The sequence below is a fragment of the Propithecus coquereli genome, unplaced genomic scaffold (genome assembly GCF_000956105.1).
Source record: "Propithecus coquereli isolate 6110/MARCELLA unplaced genomic scaffold, Pcoq_1.0 Scaffold5, whole genome shotgun sequence".
NCBI lineage: Eukaryota > Metazoa > Chordata > Mammalia > Primates > Indriidae > Propithecus > Propithecus coquereli.
In genome coordinates, this window is record NW_012150840.1 from 2,739,313 (window position 1) to 2,760,781 (window position 21,469).

The 21,469-nt window shown below is 45.8% G+C and overlaps 1 protein-coding gene across 1 annotated transcript in view; it reads left to right on the forward strand.

Moving 5' to 3' along the window:
• The window catches only part of LOC105819725 (protein kinase C eta type), a 105,790-nt gene extending 92,933 nt beyond the window's left edge, over positions 1 to 12,857 (forward strand). The window contains exons 10-11 of the mRNA XM_012656032.1: positions 9,938 to 10,081; positions 11,573 to 12,857. Coding sequence (XP_012511486.1) covers positions 9,938 to 10,081; positions 11,573 to 11,719 — 291 coding nt within the window. The 3' untranslated portion in view covers positions 11,720 to 12,857. The remainder of the gene's footprint in view (positions 1 to 9,937; positions 10,082 to 11,572) is intronic.
• Positions 12,858 to 21,469: the final 8,612 nt, after the last annotated feature.

Genomic DNA, 21,469 nt, shown 5'->3' on the forward strand with positions numbered 1-21,469 from the left:
TGATGCTCCTTACAACTAAACCACTGTGTGCACCCAAAAAAGACTCATTTTTCTTGTTTCCCCTTTTGTCTTATCCTCTCTTTCAATATTAAATACTCACATGTGCATGCTCCAGAAGCGACAGCCCCACCCCCAGCTCTGAGAGAATAGATTATTAGGAATGGCAGTATCATCAGAAGTTAACAAAAAAAAGATACATGAAGATACACACATTTGTGTAAAGAATAGTTATAGGCTTTCCAGATTGCTGGCCTTAAATATGGTTATTTTGTACATGTTTTTCAACTTAATAATAAATGCTACATGTGTTCTGTTGTCACCATGTTACCAAGTTTTTTAGGCCGGCATTAAATTATCCCAAAATGCTGATAACCGTGAGACAAAAGAAAATACATAATTTGCTTAGGGTTTCTGAGGTTCCACTGAGTTTCGCCCTGGCCGAGGTCCAGAAAGGCGCAGGGAGGTCCCAGGGTCCACAGCCCTGTCCCAGAGGCCCGTGCTCCTTTGCTGAATCATCTCCTCCAGCAAGAAATCACATGCTGAGTGCTGACTCAGGTGGCGTCAACACCCTCGTCTCTGCGCTCACACAGGTGGCTGGGTTAAATAAGTGCTGAAAGGAGTTTGGTGCGTTTTCCTGAGTCACCCTTGTCGGTTCTGGAGGCATTGTAAACTTGGCATCAGAAGGAGATCATAAAGTGCTTTTGTTCCTCAGCTTTATAGAAATTAAAGTATGTGTGCGCGTGTGGGTTTGTCTGTCATCCAGCCCATCGGATTGCATCATCCGTGCATTGTCTGCAGGAGTCCTGCCTGCCTCTGCACACAAAGGAGGGGGCCACGGTTAATACAGGGATCCTATTTTAGCTGGGGGCATGCCCCACATCTGTCGCCAGGCAGTTGATTCGAGGGGCATTGACTGTCACCTCTCCGTTTCCCTGCTCCCCAAGTCGGAATGCTCAAGGGAGTAGCAAAAAGGTGGTCAGCCAGGAGAAGGCCGAGGAAGAGGAGGAAAAAATGGGACCAGAGCAATGCAGAGGCTCCAGCTCCAGATCGTTGGAGCCAGTTTTTCAAATACTGCCATAGGGGAAGTCCAAAAAAAAGGTATCAAAAGATCCTTTAATAAGAGGGGTGGTTAGCATGCAGCCTGGCCGTCCTTTGCCAGGGCTGGAATTCCCACATGAGGAAATGGAGCTGCCCCACAAGCCCTTGACGAAACCTCTAGTGAGGTTAACACCGTTCAGAAATGAACCGTTTACTCACAGATCAAGGCTGGTGTCTGCAGAAAACACAAAATCACTGATCTTCCAAAAGACTTTGTATTTTGGGTTTTTTTAAATTTCCTAAGAATGGAGGTCCTAACATTTTATTTGTAGTTAGCAGTGTGAAGGATTTTTTTTTCTTTTTTTAGTGCAGTACTAATACCATATGTCTCTTTAATCTCCATCTCAGCAAAAAAGGATAAAGATGTCAAAGCTTTTGTAAAGTGAGCATGGAAACTTTTCCTATGTGGAGATGTGCTAACCAATGTCTATGGGTCAGAAAAGCTTTTGTTTTAAGTTAGAAAACCTCTCTTGTGAATAGCAGTGGTATACTTTGGTATTTTTGTTTGTTCTTGCAAACTATCAAAGATCAATAACTTTTAAAGGTTGAGCATTAGGTTTGGTTTGTATACCAAAGATAATGTGTGTCCAACATAAAGAAGGGTATTGGCTTGGGGTTTCTTCAGAACATTGTATAGTGTGTCTTTCTTTAATACTCACTTCTCTTCAGTAGATAACATTTAGGGGATAATACCCGGAGAAACGTGGTTTCTGTAGCTTGGGCATGTGGGGTAGCAGCAGTGGGTGGACCTTCCTTTAATTGGAAATCATTGGAGAGTAATGAAATCTGCCCCATCAGTCAGAGCAGCCTGGGCTGGTTTGCCAGGAGTAAAAGCACATTGGCTAACAACATTGGTGTTCGCACAAGTGCACGACCTTGGGTTTCTGTCTCTGAGACTCGCCTGTGACCTTTACCTATTTTTAACCAACATTGTCACATGACGTGCACGAAGCCACTGAGATGGCTTGCGATTCAGGGGAAGCAATAATGGTTATGAAGCACAGGAAAGGCAGAGTGTTGGGAGCATTGAGAAGAAATTGAGCATATGCCCATGAAAAGGTTTCTGGATTCCAATCACAGGATAGAAAATGCAGCCCGCAAACCCACTATGGATTTTAGCTACGGGGTTTTAGCGCTGTTCCTGCCCTGCTGCAGGAACTGAAACGCCACAGGGCATTTATTGTACTGAGTTTCATTGGGGGAAATGAAGTACACTGGTGTGTCTCTGGAGACCTCTCACAGGATATTCCGGTGTAGGTCAGTTAAGGCACCGGCCCACTGGTGTTTTCGAATATCCCCACATACTCACATGCTCCTCCTTCAATAACTATCTCAGGGAGATCAGCATGAGCAAGTTTTATATCATTTTATTTTTTATAAAGAAAAGTCCATTTCAGACCCAAGGAGAATATGGCATCTGTGGCAGAGGGAGATAGAGTCATTTTCAGAAGGTCAGCCTTTTCCTCCTAGAGTTTTAATGATACATCCAAAAAGAGAAGAAAGAAAGGATGAGATTATAGACTCTTAACATGGGCATAGACTGTGGAGGACACTGGTGTCACCGCCCAGCTGACCCAAACAGGTCAGTCAGGTTCTGCTTCAGGTGTTCTTGACAAAACAGTCCTGTTCCTCCCAAGAAATCCCCTTCCATCACTTGATAGTACTTGAAAAAAACTTCTTAAATTTTTCTCATGCTGTACTTTATACACCTCCTTTAACTTCTACTCCGTGGACTTACTATTTCTCCCATTTGCAGCCGCCTCATCCCTCTCTGGCCAACAGCTCTTTAGGTATTTGAAAACGTTAACAGTGTACTATCTTTTCTTCTCCAACGTAAAAGACCCTCTGTTGTTTGAGGTAAAACCAGGTGTTCAGGCTGAAGGACGCGTCGGCTTCTTTCCAAGTCTGGGACTTTTCTCTCCCTTCTCGTAGCACCTGCCCTGCACGCGCTTCTCAGCCACTCTCCCTCTGTAGAGTCGGAGGAAGGAGAGCATCATATGAGCCAGCCAGGGTAAGTCCACACACGGAGTGCTGTGGACTCTCACCCAGGTGACGTCCTGAGTGTCACACCAGGATTCCTCCTGACCTGTCAGTCCAAGTATTGCCCACACTGTTCTTTAATCCAGAATCCGAATGAGAAGATGGGTTAGCTTCAAGGAAGCTTAGTGTAGTGACCAAAGCAAAGACTTCCAGTGTCAGACAGGAACCCTAGCTCCACATTCCCAAACTGTGTAGCCTTGGCCAGGTTACAGATGGGTCTGTTCCTCAGTTTCCTAATCTATAAAATGGGAATGATAATCACAGTTGCTGTAGGAATTATGTAGAATGAATTTGAAACAATTTCAATTCCTGATACAACACAAGCACGTGTAGCATACGTGTACAGTAGTAATGGCTACCACTTACTAAGCTATAACATTTATAAAAACTATACCATTCTTTTCTCCGCTTGCTCCACTCCTGCAGCTGCCCCCTTCCCACACCGGTCTGGATACCCGGCAGAGAGGTCCATTGCCGTGAGTGTGCAGATGACCAGTTCGAGCCCTGCCTAGTGAATTCTGTGCAGACCCAATGTGAGCAAGCTAGAGCAACTTTCCTTCTCCTGGCTCGTCCAGCACTCCAGAGCAGCACCGTCCCATATGAGAACAGTGCAGGGGAAGATCACAGTTTGTTTCCCCAGAGCAATTCAGAAAATCCGTGTCCCCTTTCCACCCTGCCACTCCCTGTTGTCAGCCTCACCTTAAGTTTAAATGTCTGCCTCTGCCTTCTCCTAGGAAAAGCCCTGCTGTCTCTCCCGTCCCGTGCTGCCCCACCAGCTGGCTCACATGCCCGGCCTGTCCCCTGTTGCCACTGCCCTGAGCCAGGGGTGCTGCTCAGGGCTGCCCAGTGCAGCCAGCAGGGGAGTGTGAGAGGAGAAGGTTGGTGGCAGGTCTTCATAACTGGGTCAGACACTACCTGTGCCAGCAGCAGCAGACAGACACACATGCCTGCAGCACGCACACGTGCCGTGCTTCTTGTCTTCCCCATTAGACTCTGCACCCTCGGCAAGGCTGGCAGTCGTGGCCACGGGCCATACTCTATTCCATGTCCTGTGCGCTTGCTTCGCTCTCCGTCCCCAGGACTCTCTTTAGAGCCATAGTTCTGAGCGTCTTCTTCCCATTTAGGAGCGTCTCCCTGCAATATCCATGCTCCCTGGTTTCCTTCCCTCTGGCTTGCCAGCACTGGCTGCCCACTCCCTCTGCCCTGTGTTTAAAGTCTGAAATCGAATGAAAGGAGAAGGGCATTTTGTATGCTCGACAGCCAAGTCCAACTATTAGGTAGAAAATGCAGTATTCTCTGGCTCCTGGAAGAAAATCTTATTAGACTAATTGCTCTATTTATATAACTAGTCCTTTTCCTATGAAATCAGACAGATTTTGAAAGAAGAAAAAATACTTTTAGCCATTGCTTTCATTTTAATGAGTTTCAAAGTATATTTGGATCCTGTTATCTCAAGGCTCAGAATTACACAGGATTAGTTTAAACTCCATCATCTGGAATATCCAACAACTCAAAAATCAACCAAAGCCGCCTCAAGTGTAGCAGAGTCCCCCAGACATGATTAGTCCCACATCTGCTGCCAGATTTACAAAGCAGTTGCTTCACTGCACCCATCTTCCTGCAGTCAGTATCTCCATTCTATTGTTGACACAGATACAATTGCACATTAAAACCTAAGTAGTATTTGTATTCTTGTTTTAAGATTGTCTTGAAAAATTGTTTTCCAAAGACCATTCCTACCACCCCATTGTTGAAGCCCGGGACTATGAAAGCAGAACAGGTCTTGGTTTATCTTTCCTGGCTACAAAGTGGAGTCACAGGCAGAGCCAACTCTCCCCCAAAGTCTGACCTCACAGTATAGTGTCTCAGAGGCTTTCAGTCCGAGCCCCTGCATATAGGTAGAACAGAATGGCCCTACACATGGTTTAACAAGACACTAACACTATCATTGCCTGAGGGCTTTCTTTGTGCCTGGCACTTCACATTCATTATCTCATTTACTCATCATAACCTTATGAACTACAGGAAAATCTTAATTTTATAGTTGAGCAGTCTGAGGCCCAGAGAAGTTAAGAAATTTGTCCAAGGTCACACAGCTCCTCAGTGGTAGAACTAGCGTACAAACACAGGTAGTCGAACTACAGAACCTGACCAGTTAACCTCTGAGTCCTTCGTGTCAGAGAAGATCTTAGATCTTTTATATGTCCTCTCCTGGTTTACAGGATGTTCCCAGGATATCTGCACGCAAACCTGGCCTAAGGCCCCCACACCCCACCTTAGAGCCACCCTCAGGAGGGAGCATGGCTGATGGCTTTTCCCTGGAGTCTGACCTCTGGAGCCTGGAAGAAACTTAAGTTTCTCATTCCCAGGGCCAGGTGTGCCTCTGATTCCTCTAGTATCCTCTAGTTAAATTCCACTCTAATGAGGGCCACAGAAGGAAGGGGGACACAAAGTGAGGCTGTGAGCTCCTGACCTTTCTCCTTCCCCTGCTCTCCAGTTAGTTTGAGCCTTACATTTGGGGTGGAATCAGATTTTCCACCCTGGCCCCTTACTCTCTCTCCGCAGCTCATTAAGTGCTTTTATTGGCCCTAGAAAACTTTCTGCTTCCTTTAGCAAATGTGTCCAGAATCTTTCATGAAGTCACATTATTTTCCTTTTTGGCCGACTTTCCCTTTTGCACCACAGTCAGGGAGGAGGTCAGTTGAGGTGAGGCAAGTTTTAGGCATGACCTTAGACGTGGATGAAAGGGATCACTCTAAACAACATTGCTGTTAACTTGTTTGGCATTTGGGTCCCATTAGGGACATGAGCAAATGGAGGAAGTGTTCTGCACAAGAATTATGCTGTCCCAGTTCACAGTAGGAGGAACAGGGTATTTAGGGACAGTGCTGTGCCCAGCTGAGGGTGACAAGCCCCTCCTGCCTCCAGCTCTACACACCTGCACCAATGTGTGCCATGAAAGGCTAAGTGTTCTCGTGGCTTCCTATCTCTGCATCTTTGGAGGGGGGTAGCCGTAGAGGGGTCACAACCTTCCCCCCCACACGTAAAACTCCCACGCTCTTAGCATCACCCTTTTCCCCACCCTCGGAGTGGGTCCTGTCCTGGTTTCTGTTTCACGGTATTCGTCCTCCTCTGGCTTCCTCATGAGCTCCGCCAGCTGCCCCCCTTCCCCGGCCTCATCTCCCTACGCCAGGGGTCGGGAGCCGTGAAAGTCACTGAGTGACGCCAGCCGGCTGTTGGGGGGGTGCATAGGGCATGTGGCCTCCTGGGGGGTCGGACTCCCCATCAAAGCGGCAGCCACCACCCAACTCCAGTGCAGACCCAGGGTTCCAGAATATCCCATTTTCCAAGAGAAGTTGGAAAACCTGACTTTTATGTGATGTGACATTTCCTAGCTTTTAAATGTCTGATAAGTAATTGAAATTATTTTAAAGCATACTGTGTGGACTACATAAAATATGTCTGAGGCCTGGGGCTGGTCTCAGTTCTAGTCTCTCTCTCCCTCTCCCTTTTTATTTCTCTCTCTCTCCCCCTCCTTCACACCCCCACAGTGTAGCCTGCCCTCCCAGCTGCAGCTCTCACCTGTGTCAATGTCTGTGAGTAGGACCTCTCCCATGGCCTGCACCCCGGATTTATACAGCCATCATCTCCACGTGGGCGCCCACACACCTCGAATGCAAGGCTGACCTCGTCCGCCACCCAGATTTGGTAGACCATAATACTGTCAGGAGTAATAGTGGTTTTTGCCTTTATTCCCTTGACAAAAATACTACTACTACTAATACTGCTATTAATGCTAATACTGCAAATAATAATCGCTTGCTCCTCTTTTGTCCCGTTTCTGTTACTCAGCACCACTGCTCCGTCAGCCAGCCGGGGAGGACCCTGCGATCTTGGACTCTCCCCTTCACCTGCTCCATGAAGTTGGCAGATTGTGTTTATTCTCATTCTTCTTCCACAGCCCCCTAGGACTTGCTTCCAACTCTTCCTTCCCCTTAACTAGAAACTCCCCTAGTTTCTGAACTTGTATCTTCTCGGCTATCGTCTTAGCCTCATAACTGTTTACCCTACCACCAACCCTTACCTCTCCGTGTGGGATTTATTCCTCACACTGTGGCTGAATCACAGGGCGGCCCTTGCCACTCACCTCTTCATGCACCTCTGACGGATCCTTCTGGCTGCCCTGTAGTTCCGCAGCCGACCCCGCATGCCAGCTGTGCCAGGCAATACGCTCCTCTTCCAACGCACCGGGCGCTTGTGTGCCTCTGAACGTGCTGGCTGTGTCCTCAGACACGACTGTCTTCTTCCTTCATGCCTACATTAACTTTATTCATCCTTCTCCCATCCAGTGCCACCTCTTCCGTGAGGCTGTCACTTGCCTTCTCAGCACCAGCCCCGGTGCTGTTTGGCTGGTCCCTCTTCTGAGCTCATTTCGTCCAGCTGTGTCTCACAAAGTTTGCGTGCCTCTTCCCCCTTCTCCTGATTAGCTCCTGGCTGGCGAGGCACTCTCTTTGTCATCTGCATATTCCCGGGAAGCCTAGGGCACTGCCTTACATCCAGTAGACACCCTGTGAACTTTTGTGAGTTGAAACTGAAGTTTAAGTAGAGGATGGATGCATCTGAAGGGCTCCAGCCAAGATACTAAAAATCGAAACAAAATCACTTGGTTATTCAAAAGGATTTATCAGAACCTCAAGAGAAAGTGTCAAGCTAGGGGAAGGGTTATTCTGCCTGCCCCCAGTTTCAGGGATGCAGTTTTTAGAGGAGGAACTGTTGTGATTTCGTCATCTTGTCCTCAGGCAAGGCCTTTTCCACAGTGCCCCACGGAAGCTGGGGCAGGGAAGAATGGGCAAAGTCTCTGGGACACTGGGGCATCTGCCACCCTGGCATGTAGAGTCCTGCACTGTTCCTCTTGCCCAAAAGAACAAGCTGTACCCACACATTCACACGATGTCCTCTGCTCGCATCATTGGCAGGCCTGGGAATTTCCCACAAGCCATCTGGGCTTGCTCTACCAATCTTGTCTCCTACTCAGGAGCATTTTGCAGCATTGTTTTTTGTTAATTAGCTCTCAGAATAGGAACTGCTTTTCCATCAGGAATTGTATCCCATTGACTTTCCTAAGGAGAGAATCTACTCATTTCTTTTTGTAAGTATTTTGCCCTTCCTTCCTGAGTTGTATCGCTTTATCCAGGGAGAGCCCAATAGTGTGAACTTGTAGCTCTTGCAGAACTGAGTTATCTGTAAGCTACACATTTCCTAAATCCACGTTGACCACTGTCAGTGCCTCAGTTGGTAACTGCTCTGATTGGAGCTGTGTAGCTCTGAATGCTGCTTTTACTCTTGGGTCCCTCCTCCAACCCAGCACCACCTGTGGCCTTTAATCCTTGTCACTAGGACAGAGGAGAAGCCATTAAACCCTGTCAGTGTCTTCATTTTTTATTAGCTCCCTTTTGAAGCTTTTTTAAAAAGCATTATACAAGGTGTATCCTGTCAGATTGCTTAGGAACTTCTGCAGCCTCCTCCTTCAACACGATCATTTTCATTTGAACCAACACTGGAGGCTTTACAGCTTTGGACATCCGGCATGGCAGAGTGGCCACCTCCAAACACTGCCTTTTCGTGCCTGCACCTTCCACAAGATTTTCTCTTCATTTGCTCTGTAAACTGAGCTCCAAAGCCATTTCTATAAGCACCACATTGCTTTTGTCTCATGTTCACAAATCAAACTTGGAAAGGGATGCTTGGGGGCTGTCCTAAGTTGTCATAGGTCTATTTAAAGATGACTTGATTTAAATAAAAACAAAACCAAAACTTTTGCATCCAAGGCAATTTTCTTTTGAAATGGGAAATTAGCTTGAATGTCTTTGAAATTGAGAACCACATTCTGGCCATGAAAAGTGGATTATCCTGTACTTGTCCTTGTTTAAGAAGTGGTCAAAACACCTTTACTGGCTATTTTGTGAAAGTAGATTTAGCCCAAAACATTTTGATAGGAGCTCAGCACCAAGGAAATCTACCAACTGATATAAATACAGAGTGTTTATATACACACGTTGCTTAAATGTGTGTCAATGCTCCTTTTAGGTTTTGGTCTATGTAGCAATGGAATCTCAGTCATTAAACCTATTTCAAAACAGTGGTGGTGGGGGGGCACGTCTTGAAGAAAAGACTTTCCTTCTAGAACTATGATATCTTTGCTGTTTAAAGAAAAGTAGCCAACTTTGGTTTTTCTAGATCGGGAACACAGAACTTTTTAGTTTTTCACCCTTGCTGCTTCTTTACACAGATCTTCAAAAATAATGACTCTCTTTTCTCTCTGTGGTCTTGTCAGAGTGGGAGTCCTGGCCGGTGGGTCAGGTCTCTAAGAAAAATGGCACAGCTGTTTATGAAAGTAGCCCCATTCATAAGATGCCTGCTGTCTACAACTGCAGTGTTGGAGAAAGACACACTATTTCACAAAGAGCTGCTTTTCTTTAAAGAGGAAAGAAAAATACATGGTATTTACAGAAAAGAAAACTGGACCCTTCTGCTTTCTTTTAGTGGCCATGTCTGAAATGGAAGTGGGGAAGGCCATAAATCTACACAAGCAATTGCGCCTTTAAGGCATGATTCATACTGACTGTGTTGCCTGTGATGGAAAACCCAGCTAGTTAAGCAAGATCAGCCAGAAAGCCTCACGCAGCTCCTCTGCCAGACCTGCTGCCTGCCGTCTTGTGACATGCTTGCTGTGTATGTGTGTAGGAATGAATGATTGACTCTCTCTCTCTCCCCGCCCCCATCCTCCCATTTCTCTCAGTTCATGACCAAGAACCCCACCATGCGATTGGGCAGCCTGACCCAGGGAGGTGAACACGCTATCTTGAGACATCCTTTCTTTAAGGAAATCGACTGGGCCCAGCTGAACCACCGCCAACTAGAGCCACCTTTCAGACCCAGAATCGTAAGTGTCCAAGGCCATTATAGTAGACTTTCCTCTTTCTTCAGATGTCACAGTGTTCCACCTAAGTCCACCAGACAGCCAGATGGCCCCTGTGGAGTGACAGACTTGAAGTTCAGCCCGACACTGTACAGGGTGGCCTCACCTGGCGGGGGAGGCTGAGCTCCTTGCCCCTGAGACAGCATCTCTCCATGTGTCCCAGTTACTTCTGCCAAAGTTTTCACCTCTCACTTGCCCTGGCTCCATCCTCCCTTAACCTAAATTCAAATCTCATAGGGTCTGAGAGGCCTGAAACTTTTCAGGTTTCCCCAAAAGAATTTGGCTAATTGAGACTGTCATTGTTCCCAGCCAATTTCCTCATGCTCCTCAAGCAGGGCACCTTTTGTGACTTTCCTAAGCCCCCAAGAAAGCAGAGAGAACGTCACTCAGCCTGGCTCCTTAGCTTGGGGAGCCTGGGTCTGTCTAGCTGCTTGGGTACAGAGCTCAGGCCAGGCTCCCTTTGACTAGATAAGTTCAGCGAGCACCAAGGGCTCCTGTCCATGCTGTGCAGCTGAGTGGGGTGGCGGCATTCCCGAGGGTGGTCCAGCTCATAGTCTGAAAGCAGAGCTCTCACTCATCTGTGGATCTGGAACTCCACAGTGGAAAGGCAGAGAAGCCAGGCTTGCAAAAGATCCAGAGTTGTGGGGAAGAGAGGTGGTCCAGAGGCGGAGAGAGAAATATCATTGAGTCAGGTAAGAGAAGTGAGAGATCTAACGCTGGTAGAAATGATCTTGCCAGCATTCATTTATAAAGGTATAAAATACACAACTTCTTCAGACCTACAGCAAGCTTAGTCAGTAACAGTCTGCTGGGCTTCTGGACACCAGGCACCCAGAGGTAAAGCCATTTTCTTCAGTGGGCATCCCCCTGCCAGCTCCCCTGGATTAGGGACAGCATTGCCTTCAGAGGCTGGAGCCTATAGTCCCAACGCACAGCTGGTCCCCCAGAGCGTAATGCACTGAGTGAGTAAATTGACAGGCAGTTGTTCATGAGCTCAGCATTTCCAAAAAGTCTTTCAGGAACATCTCTTCAAGCATATGGAACTGTGTACAAACAGGTGGGACAAGTGTGAACTTCCACAGCCTCTGTTGACAAATATGACCTGTGCATCTCTTGGCGAGCCCTGTTGGAAGTGCTGCCTCGGTGAAGGGAGAACAAAGGGTGAGCGAGCCGGCTGGTTTGGTGGCCAAATTAATTCCTTAGCCTCCCAGCGAGGCTGGCCTGCTCAGCGAGATTTTCATGGGATTAGTGAATTGGTGGTTGCCAAGTGCCATAATAATACACAATGCAGTCGAATTGCTGTAAAGCACTGTTTAATCATAATGACCATAACTGTAAATAATGCTACTGAACGAGCTACAGAGCGGTTCTCTGAGTTCATTGGAATGGGCTAAGTCCCATGCCAGATGAGTAAGCCAGTGCATAAAATCTGACCCTCGTTTCCTTTTTTGGCAGAAATCCCGAGAAGATGTCAGTAATTTTGACCCCGACTTCATAAAGGAAGAGCCAGTTTTAACTCCAATTGATGAGGGACATCTTCCTATGATTAACCAGGATGAGTTTAGAAACTTTTCCTATATGTCTCCAGAATTGCAACCATAGCCTCATGGGGAATGAGAGACATGGTAGGAGACTCAAAAGGGAATAGAGATTTTTCCAGGAATTTCCTTCGTGGGAACTCCCCAGCATCAGCCTTAGAACAAGAGCCTTACTTCCAAGGAGCAAGTGGAGAACTCTGTGAAGGATGGAACTTCAGAAGATCAACTATTTCAAAGGGATCCATGACATTGGAAATAGTTGATACTGAAATGACATTTTATGAGGAATTGTACTGTTCCACCGATGTGTTTCTGTGGCTGTGTCAGGCTTGGGATATTAACAGGAGCCAAAACGAGCGAAGGCATGAAGAATAAACTAGATTCGAGAAATTCTGAGCCAAACAGGCTTTTTACTTCGAGAGACCGATCAAGACTTTCTATGAAACGTGCTGCGCTCTTCTTTAAGCCAATGAACCCCTAATACCGGCCATCTGTAAGAAGCCTCTAAATGCCAATGAAGAATTTAAAGGTCTATTAAAGGAAATAAGTGGCTTTCCAAATAGAAGATTTATGCTGAAGAAACAAAAAAATGGTATTCCTAAAACTCACAACTTAAAGCCCAACCTTGAAAACAGACGTTGGGCACCAAGACAACTGCCACAGCTTATTCTGTTATCCTTACTTTCTTTAATAGATATTTATTGGGTTTCCAGGAAAAGGGGCCACGATACCCAGTATTGTAGACAATGGATTTACATTCATGAAGCTTTCATTCATTCTGGAGTCTACTAATTGACCTGAATAGTGTTTGCATTCTGTGAAATGCCTCTCCACATTGCATATGTCACATTTCTTTGTCTGCACATAGCTCTTTTTTCATAGAAAGGTCACTGCCACAACAGCACAATCAGCAGGTGAGCTGCAGGTGCTTGCTGCCTACCGACCCGGGGAATCTTTTCATGTCGCTATCACTCTGGGCTCATCAGTGAAGAATTGCAGGCCACGCGTGTCAGGGACCACATTTATGGCTTACACATTAGCAGTTTATTTATGTTTTAAGAGACAAAGATGTTTGATACACACTTTAATAATGAGAAATGGATCTTGTAAACAGGATATATATCAAAGGCAGACCTTGTATGTACTCGTAAATGCAGTTGGAGAATCTTGTCTGGGTGGAAATAAACACATTTTGTAGCAAAAGGAAATTTTTTGTCTAGAAGGATTTGTTCCCTCCCCACTTGAGAGTAGATTTCCAATCAAAGTAAAAGCTTTGAGCAGAATGGACAGAAACCCTTGGCCTAAAGCAAATTCCTGATTGGAGAGGTTCACATAAGCCTCTATGATTCTCTGAAGTGGACGTGGCCTCTTACTAACCAAAGCTTCTGTTCTGAATCAGGGTAGGGACTGCTAAGCATAGCCATGACAGATCAACCCTTGAAATCTCAGTGTTTGTTTCTCATTCAGATAATGTAGAGTATGAATGCAACAGTCCTCCTCCATCTTCTAACTATGCCATCTGGAAAATGTAGCCTCCTAAGGTTTCCGGAACAAAGGAAGAGCGAGATGGGGGAGGTGCTTACTGCATGACTACCTCTCCTGAGAGAGACACGAATCACTTCTCACATTGACCAAAATGTGGCTTTCCTCTAACTACAGATGAGACAAGGGAATTGCAGAGCAGCTGAGGAGAATCTGGCTACTACTGACAATCTCTTCTCTGTCCTAGGTTCTTTCTTTGCATTCCAAGGTAAAAAAATTACTTTTGAATGAATAGAGAAACTGGGAGCTTCCCTTTAAGTGCATGTAGCACTTAGCAGTTCATGGGCACTCTCGCCTACATAATTTCACTCCGTGACATCCTTGCGAGATAGGCAGGTCATTCCCCCACTATTTCCACTATTGACAGTGTGAATACTGAGGTATATTTTACAAATGAGAAGAAAAGAGAGGCTTAGAGAAGTTGAGTTGGTTGATTTAGCCATACGTTTCAAACTTGGTCAGGAGTGCATCCAGGTCTACAGTCTAAATCTTTGATGTTCTAATCCAACAGCCTTCTGGGAAAGGGAGGGATCATTTTGACTTTGGGACTTTCTTGGCTTTCATAGCTACTGTGCAGCCCCAGCTTCTATTGCTCTGTGGGGTTGATTAGCTTCTTGGTATGGTTTACTCATGGTAAAGGACCATGAAAAATAAAGCATTCCTCCTGTTTTGTTAACAAAATTCATCAGCCATGCAAAGGGTCCAAAACATTCTCTGTGATGAATCTGTGGAATGAACCACTTAGCAGCTTCCCTTCCTCTTCACAATCTTTTCTTAAGCCCACTACCTGAGTCCCCAGTCTGGGTTAAGTCCATTCTTTTGAGATCATTCCAGACCTGTCAGACAGATTATTATCCAACAGCTAATGACTCTGCTACAGTAGGATTTCTGGAACTTCCTCATCCCGCCTTCTTATGTGAGGAGAGAGAGGATGTCCCAGATACTTACCTAAAACTCCCAAGAGTCTCCAATTCCTGGTTAGACTTCTACTTCACATCTTTCTTCAGTTCTTCTAGACCTTGCATCCCCTTCCAAGAGATCACAAGGCTACCTTGCCCAGGCTTCCTGGAGTGGGCAACAGGCCACTTAGTCATCAGGGGCTGAGTCTGCTGGGGCTGCCAGGTTCCCTGAACTCAGTGGGCAGCATGAAGGTCACACCAGGACCCTCTACATCCTCAGGATCATCTTGCCTCTCGGGTGAGGAGTCTGGAGCCATCCTCCGGCCTTTCATCCCCATCCTCCCACTCTCCGTCCCAGCCAGTCCTCACCCCACACCTATGGGTCCCCACCCTCCCAGCTATCCCACATGGACCTAATTAAATTAGACTCATGGGCTTGTGTATTTGAAAAGAGAGTAACTTCAAGCATTTGCTTTGAGATGTGGATCAGCCTTTGACTGCAAAAGATGTTTTCACTTAATGCTTAACATCTATCGCGTGTTTCTTATATGTGTGGCCTATTCCAAATACGTTAGATTTATATACTCATTGAATACCCCACAGGTACTCTCATCTTTGTACAGATGGGGAAAACTAAAGTACAAAGAGATTAAGTAACTTGTTCAAAGTCACACAGCTAAAGCCAGAGGGCCAGGATTTGGCTCGGGCAGTTTAACTCCAGGGTCCCTACTTTTAGCCCAATTCAGTAAGTTTCTTCTATTAAAGCCAATTCTATTTTTTCTACTTGCATGGGTTTTTGAGAACAATAAAAAAGGTGTAAATCGGGGTTGGCAGGAAGCCCAAGATGAACTACCAGCTGGGGAGGACAGCATTAGCTGTCCGCTCAGTAGAATCATTTACCAGCAGTGAGACTGTGTGGTTTGCACACCAAGGGCCTGGAGCACCTGACCCCAGTTCTTAAAGGAACTGGGGCAGGCCAGGGTGATGCAATTGGGACTTAGACCTCCCTGAGGAAGAAAAAGAGGAAACAGTCTGGGTCTCGCTGAATCCTGTGAACTCCATCTGAACCCCTAGGGTAACTTCTGAGTCTTGGTGGAGTTTCCAGTCCTTTCTCCCCTCATAGAGGAGCTTCTTCATGCTTCAGTAACTCCTCACCACCCTGCCTGCTGGCTCATGCAGCCTGGAGCCTACCTTGGCAGCTGCATGTTTACAGATACAGAGCTGATGGAACTTGATAGCAAAGACCAGACCAAAAATAAAAATATCCCATTTGTCAGGTTTTGATCTTAATTGGGTGCATGTTGCCTTGAAAATATTCCAGCCTCAGGTTTGGCCTTGAGCATTTCATGGGCCAACATCGTAAAGCTTTATGTCGTCTTTTTTCCTAGGCTTGGTCATCCTGGTTGCTTAATCTGGCAATGTTGACTTAAAATGACTAGACAGCCCATAGCGATTGCCCCTGGCTCAGGGTCACACTGGGTCCTGTAACTTCTCAATTTACGTCATCTGAAGATAAAGCTATGACACAACCGTAGATATTTGCATTGGGAATGAGCCCTATGGTCACATGTTCTCTGAACTGAGTTGCAGGCTGGACAGAGCAGGCCAGCACACAGCTGTAAACAGAAATTTACAGTCTCCCTTTGTTCCTGTGTTGAATTAGAACCAAGGCTAAGGGGCCACCCTCAGCTTCATCCTGTCCCCGCCCCACCCCCTTACCTCCACTCCCTGGTCACTTGTTCTTTCCCTCCTCCTGCTTCCTCTGTCTTCATTCCCCAATGAGCTAAGTTGGTTCTGTGCTCTCTCTCCCCCATCACTTGATTTTCAGAGCCAAAATGTTATGTAGCTAGTTTTCCAACTACTAAGATGACATAAAATTTTGATTTGCATATTTATTTTATAGGCTCTTTTAGAGCCCCACAATGGCACCCACCTTTTCCACATATTTCTGCATCTTCGGCATCACCCTGTGTCAGCTCTTGCTCTGGCACGGGCTGCCTAGGTGAGCAACCCCGCCCTACCCTGCCCACACGATCTGGGAGGTGACACGCGCATGGGTTAAGAGCACTGGCTCGAGGATAGGGCACACCTGTGTGCTGACTTCTCACTCACTGTGTGTTCTTGAGGAAAGGAGGTCATTTCCCCAAGTTCACCTTCCTCATTTGTGACATGGGAGTGAGAATAGCACCTGCCTGCCTTGTGTTAATACTATGGGGATTAACTGTGATAATATATGTCAAGCTTTTGCCACAGGGCTGGGACATAGAACTGCTCAATCGATGTTAGCTGCTATTATGGTCAGCCCTTCCACAGAAGATTAAGGGAAGGTTGCTTGTGATGTGCACCAGAAAATGGACAGAGTGGGACACCCAGGCTGCCCATCCCATTGGATACAGATGCTCCAAGTTGAAGGGATTTCACCTTTCTAACTGCTGCAGAGGAGGCTGCAGAGCCTTCTTGGGAGATCTTTTAAATACTTCTAGGAGGTTTTGAGTCCATCCTGCTCTGATTGGCATACAGGATCAATCTTAAGTTTGAAACTCTGCTGCTCACCCTAAAGTAGAGGCCAAAAATATTTGTGGTTTTCCTAAATGGCTTTTCTCTTCATCCTTTTAGAAATTCATATGTCCTGCCAGATCGAATATGAAGATACTTTTAATTTACTTCTGACCAAATAACACAGGGACCACATCCCAGCATCAGTGCCTGCTGGGCACCTTCTGGACACACAACTCACTGGTAAACCAGTTCAAAGGAGAAAGGACTCAAGGTGTTCAATAAGTCCTGCCATGCCTGAGAGTCTGAAGCCCATAATAGAACCAAGGGCCTTTCTTCCTGGATTAAGGTATCTAGGAAGAGAGTGTCTAGTAAAACAAGAGTCTCCATAGTCCTGTATATTCTTACTGGAAACTGGACCACAGTACCCCTGTCCCCATGCAATAGCCTTTCCAGATTACCCAGGGCTGCTTTCTCATGCCACCAAGGCAGTTTTTACCCCACAGAGGCATCATTCTTCTAAGGGCTTGGACCACAGCTAGAAGAATCTAAGCTAGACAAAGTGAAGACTGTGTAGGCATCAAGTGTGGTCAAATATTCAAGTAGGCTACAGAGGGTAAGACAGGAATCTTCTTTGGAGACATTTCAAATTAGAAACCAGGGATAGTTTAGTAGTCATTTGACCTGAAAGTGCCAGAAATAACCTAGATGACCTCTCGAATTCTTGCAGCCTTGTACTTACTCCCTTGGCTAAACTTGAGCAGAGGGATATGGTCAATGAGCTCCCATGGGTAGTTGCCAAGCCCACACACTCCCACATACACAAAACCTGTATCGCCCAAATTTCCTCCATGTCCATCTCTGTGCAACCTGCACGCCCTAGCACACCTACACATCCTCCCTGCGTGCTCTCTCAACCCCAAGTTTCCCCGTAGGCTCACACAGATTGCTTGTCCCTAAAGCCACATACTCGACAATATCTCATACCTGGTTGCCTTTCACATTTCTCATGCTTGCTCATACATGGAAAAAAAAAAGCTTTCTAAATTTAAAATCAGCACAAGGAGATCGTAAGAAATGTAAGCCCATTTCTAGCCACTCATCAGTACTTGTGGATGCAGGAGAAAGCAGGATTCCTCAACTCTGCTCTGTGTTTTTCTGAAAGAGAATGATTTTCAAGATGAAAAGGGTAAATACTCATTGATAAAATGAATTATATAGCCCAAGGTAGATAGATTTATATAGAGCATTCGGATGCATACAGGCAAAATTTCAGAACAGAATTAAAGGAGTAATTTCTGAGCACTGGCAGTGGTGCTGATCACTAGGACTGTGCGGGGGTTTGGTTCAATAAAGAACGAGTCTTGAAAGTCCACTCTCATTTTCTTCTTTGATGGTTCCTAGACTGGTTGATCAAGAATAGGTGATAGCTTTTGAATAGCTGAACTTCAGCATACGTGATAAAACCTCACCTCATTTCCTTGTGGTCAAGCTGGAGTCAGGAAACAATGGTACCCAAAGTGTGGTGATTAATAGATTACTATCAATCTGGCAGAGGTTCTGCAACTTTCGGTAACCTCTGCTCCCCTTAGATTAATAGATAAATCTCAAATCTCCCTTTAATCTTATTTGAGATTTCAAACCTTCAACATCATGACTAAACACAAAATGAAACAATGGGACAAAGTGCTACTTTGTTTTCAGACTGCACATGCCCTCTCAGGAGATTCTATACGAAAGAACAATCGAGCTTAGAGAGTCATATCGTTCGCTCATTCACTCACTCCATTTATATTTATTGAGCACCTACCATATTCCAGGCATGTTCTGGTTGCTGGAAAAACTAAAGTGAAAAAAAAAAAAAAACCACCGAAAAAATCCCCATGTTCATGGAATTTCCATTCCAATCTAGAGAATGTCGTATTGTTTACCCAAATTAACTCAACAGTAAGGCAGCCTTGTGGTCTGTCTTCCTCATAACTGTATCCGTGGCACCTGGCATGTTGTAGGTGCTTAAGACCTAGATGTTGTCCAATGATACAGTCAGAGCTGGGTGTCAAACACACACTTGTCAACTCCAAAGATAATATTCTTTCACAGCTCTGTGCTATAACAAATTTAAGAAATAAACAGAAGCTGTACTTGGGTCTAAAAAATCTAATTATTATATATCAAGACAAGATGGGAGTATTAATAATAGATCTCAACAGCATGAGTAGAAAATTTGGCAGAGTCAAAGAAAATAAATTCAATATATTCATCAAAAAAATATTTATTAGGATTTCTCAGACCTATTTCCAAGTAATAGGGATGCAACAATGAGCAAAACAGTCCTAGTCCCCACATCCTCAGAGTCTAGTGAATATACAACAGGGTGCTGTGGCTGCCAAAAAAATAAAAATGCTCTCTTATGCTCCAGGGTTACAATGTGATATCTCGGACGAGGGGAAGGGTGAGCTCCACTGAGCTTTGCTGTGGTTAGACTATGCTTAGAAAACTGGACTCAGCTCTAGACACCACCATGGAGAGAGAGGAAGCTTGATCATGTTTGGAGGACAGAGAACAGATGGATGGAGAGAGCAAGAATCACAGCACAGCAAATGAGGAGGTAGCTGGGAGTTAGCTTTGGGAGAAGATGCAGGCAGACACCAAAACCACCTTCAAATAGATGAAAAGCTAATGCAGTGATCACGAATACCACTCTCCAAATATTTCCAGCTCTCTGCCTCCTGAGCACATAGTAAGAGCTGCTTTGAGGCCTTGTCACAGACAGGTGAAGCAACATGAATAGTTCTAGCCATCAAATTAAGAACAGAACGGTGTACAATACCTGCAGGCCAGAACATTTCAGTGCTGATGAGAAATTTAGTTTCCTCCAGTGAATGGCAATGACAAGAGATGGTGGCTGGGCTCTGACAGCCTGGGTCCCTGAGTGATTAACATGAGCAGAGTCCCCAGACAACCTTTAATGGATATTTGAATGAGCAAGAAATAATTGTTATTTTTATTACTGTTGTTTAGTGCTGCTGAGATAGCAGATATTGCTTGTCCCTGCAGCATCACCTAGTCTATTCAGACTGATGTGCCTGCAGCGTGCAGACAGACTAGTCTGGTAATAAATGGCCCCCAGGGTTAGAACTAGGAGCATGCCAGGCTGCAACGGGGGTTACAGAATTTGTTTTAGTGTAAAAGTGAACTTTTTCACAAAGGTCCCCAAATGTGTAATAGACTTCTTTTGGAGGGAAGGAATTCGCCATCACTGGACATCTTCAGTCTACAACCCTGGGTGGGGATGATGGATGAGAGGTCTCTTCCAATCCTGAGAGGCTAGCATAGCCGGATCTGGAATGGGCTTAGCAAGCACACTCTCATTGTGCTGCCTCCCCCAGGGGGCCCACTGGGGCAGGCCTGGAGTTGGCCCACTGTAATGTTTCGCCTGGCCACATGCCCAGGCCCCTGCTGCTTTCACTGTACCACAGAGTCATGAATCTGTGCTCAGCATTGCCAGGGGGCTCAGCAAGTGTGTACAAAATGCACAGCAGCTCAGATGGCAAAAAGATCAAACGAATGGCAAAGGCTCTCTTGGCCCGCCATCGTGCAGAATGATAAATAGTCCTCGGGGATTCCTGTTTGCATCATTAGCATCCTGGAAGCATTAGGAAACCTCTGGAGTTCACCCCTCTTGATTTGTCCCTCATCATGCATATTCTGCCTTCTAGGAATAAGAGCTAAGCATCCTTCCGGACAGTGCAGCACTCCAGTGTAAGGATCTGTTCTGGAGAGATGTGTGTGTTCAGAGAAAGCTCTGTTGGGGGATTGGAGGAAAACGTGTTTTAGCAGCAAAGGCTGGATGTGAGCACTTGCCCTATTTTCTAGTGGTTTGCTGGAGCTGGCTCACACTGACTCGTTTGAGCCAATTGCACACATCTCTTCCCCAGTTAGTGTTCGGCAAACTCGCAGTAGTGGCTTAAAATTGGTTGTAGTGGGAATACTTACACCATGGAAATTGGCAAGTGCTAAGAATCAGGGCTTTTATTATTATTTTTAGACAGCTTACCAGCACACGCCTGGGAATAGGGAAATAGTGAGAAAATCATGTCTTTGTAGCCAGGCAGAACCAAGTTCCCCCGGCTCTGCTCTACTAGCTGTTGTCATTGGGGGAAGGGGGATAATGAAGCTTCTGTGAACCTTAGTTTCCTTGCCTATAAAATGGCGATAATAATGAAAATCAAAATATTCATTACCTTACAGGGCAGTGTGAGTATCAAATGAGATAATGTCCACAGATCACTTACTAAACTAAGCTCTTTCCCTTGGGGCACACGTAGATACCAAACTCCAGAGACAGAAAAACAGAACACCCCTGAATTATGGCTTTTATTTTTAATGTGGAAAATCTTCCCAGAAGCTTCCCAGCTTTGCATCCCATTGGCCTGTTTAGCATCACGTGACCATACCTAACACCAATCACTTGACAAGGGACATGGGAGTCAGGCCACAGCTCCTGAGGGTGCCTTGGAGGCCCTGTTGACACTGGTGGGGTTTTTAAAGCTTTCCAGATGGTTCCTATGTGCAGTCAGAATATAGAACCAGTGGTTTAGAGTCTAAGTTTTAGACAAATTATGACTTGGCTCCCTGGGGCTGGAGAGGGGTTCGTTGTCCCTTAAAGACAAGGATGGAGAACAAGGTCAGGGTTCTGGGAGTGTGGGAGGGGGTGGAAAAGGGGGCTGTTTACCAGGTAAGCAGTAGTGATGGTTCAGTCTCCATTTTTAGCTACTGGACAATCTTGGGGTGAAGAACTCAGTGGGGAAAACCAGAGGCATTAAAAATAGTTATACTTAGAGGTAAGACCTGCAACTGTTTGAAAAAAAGAAATG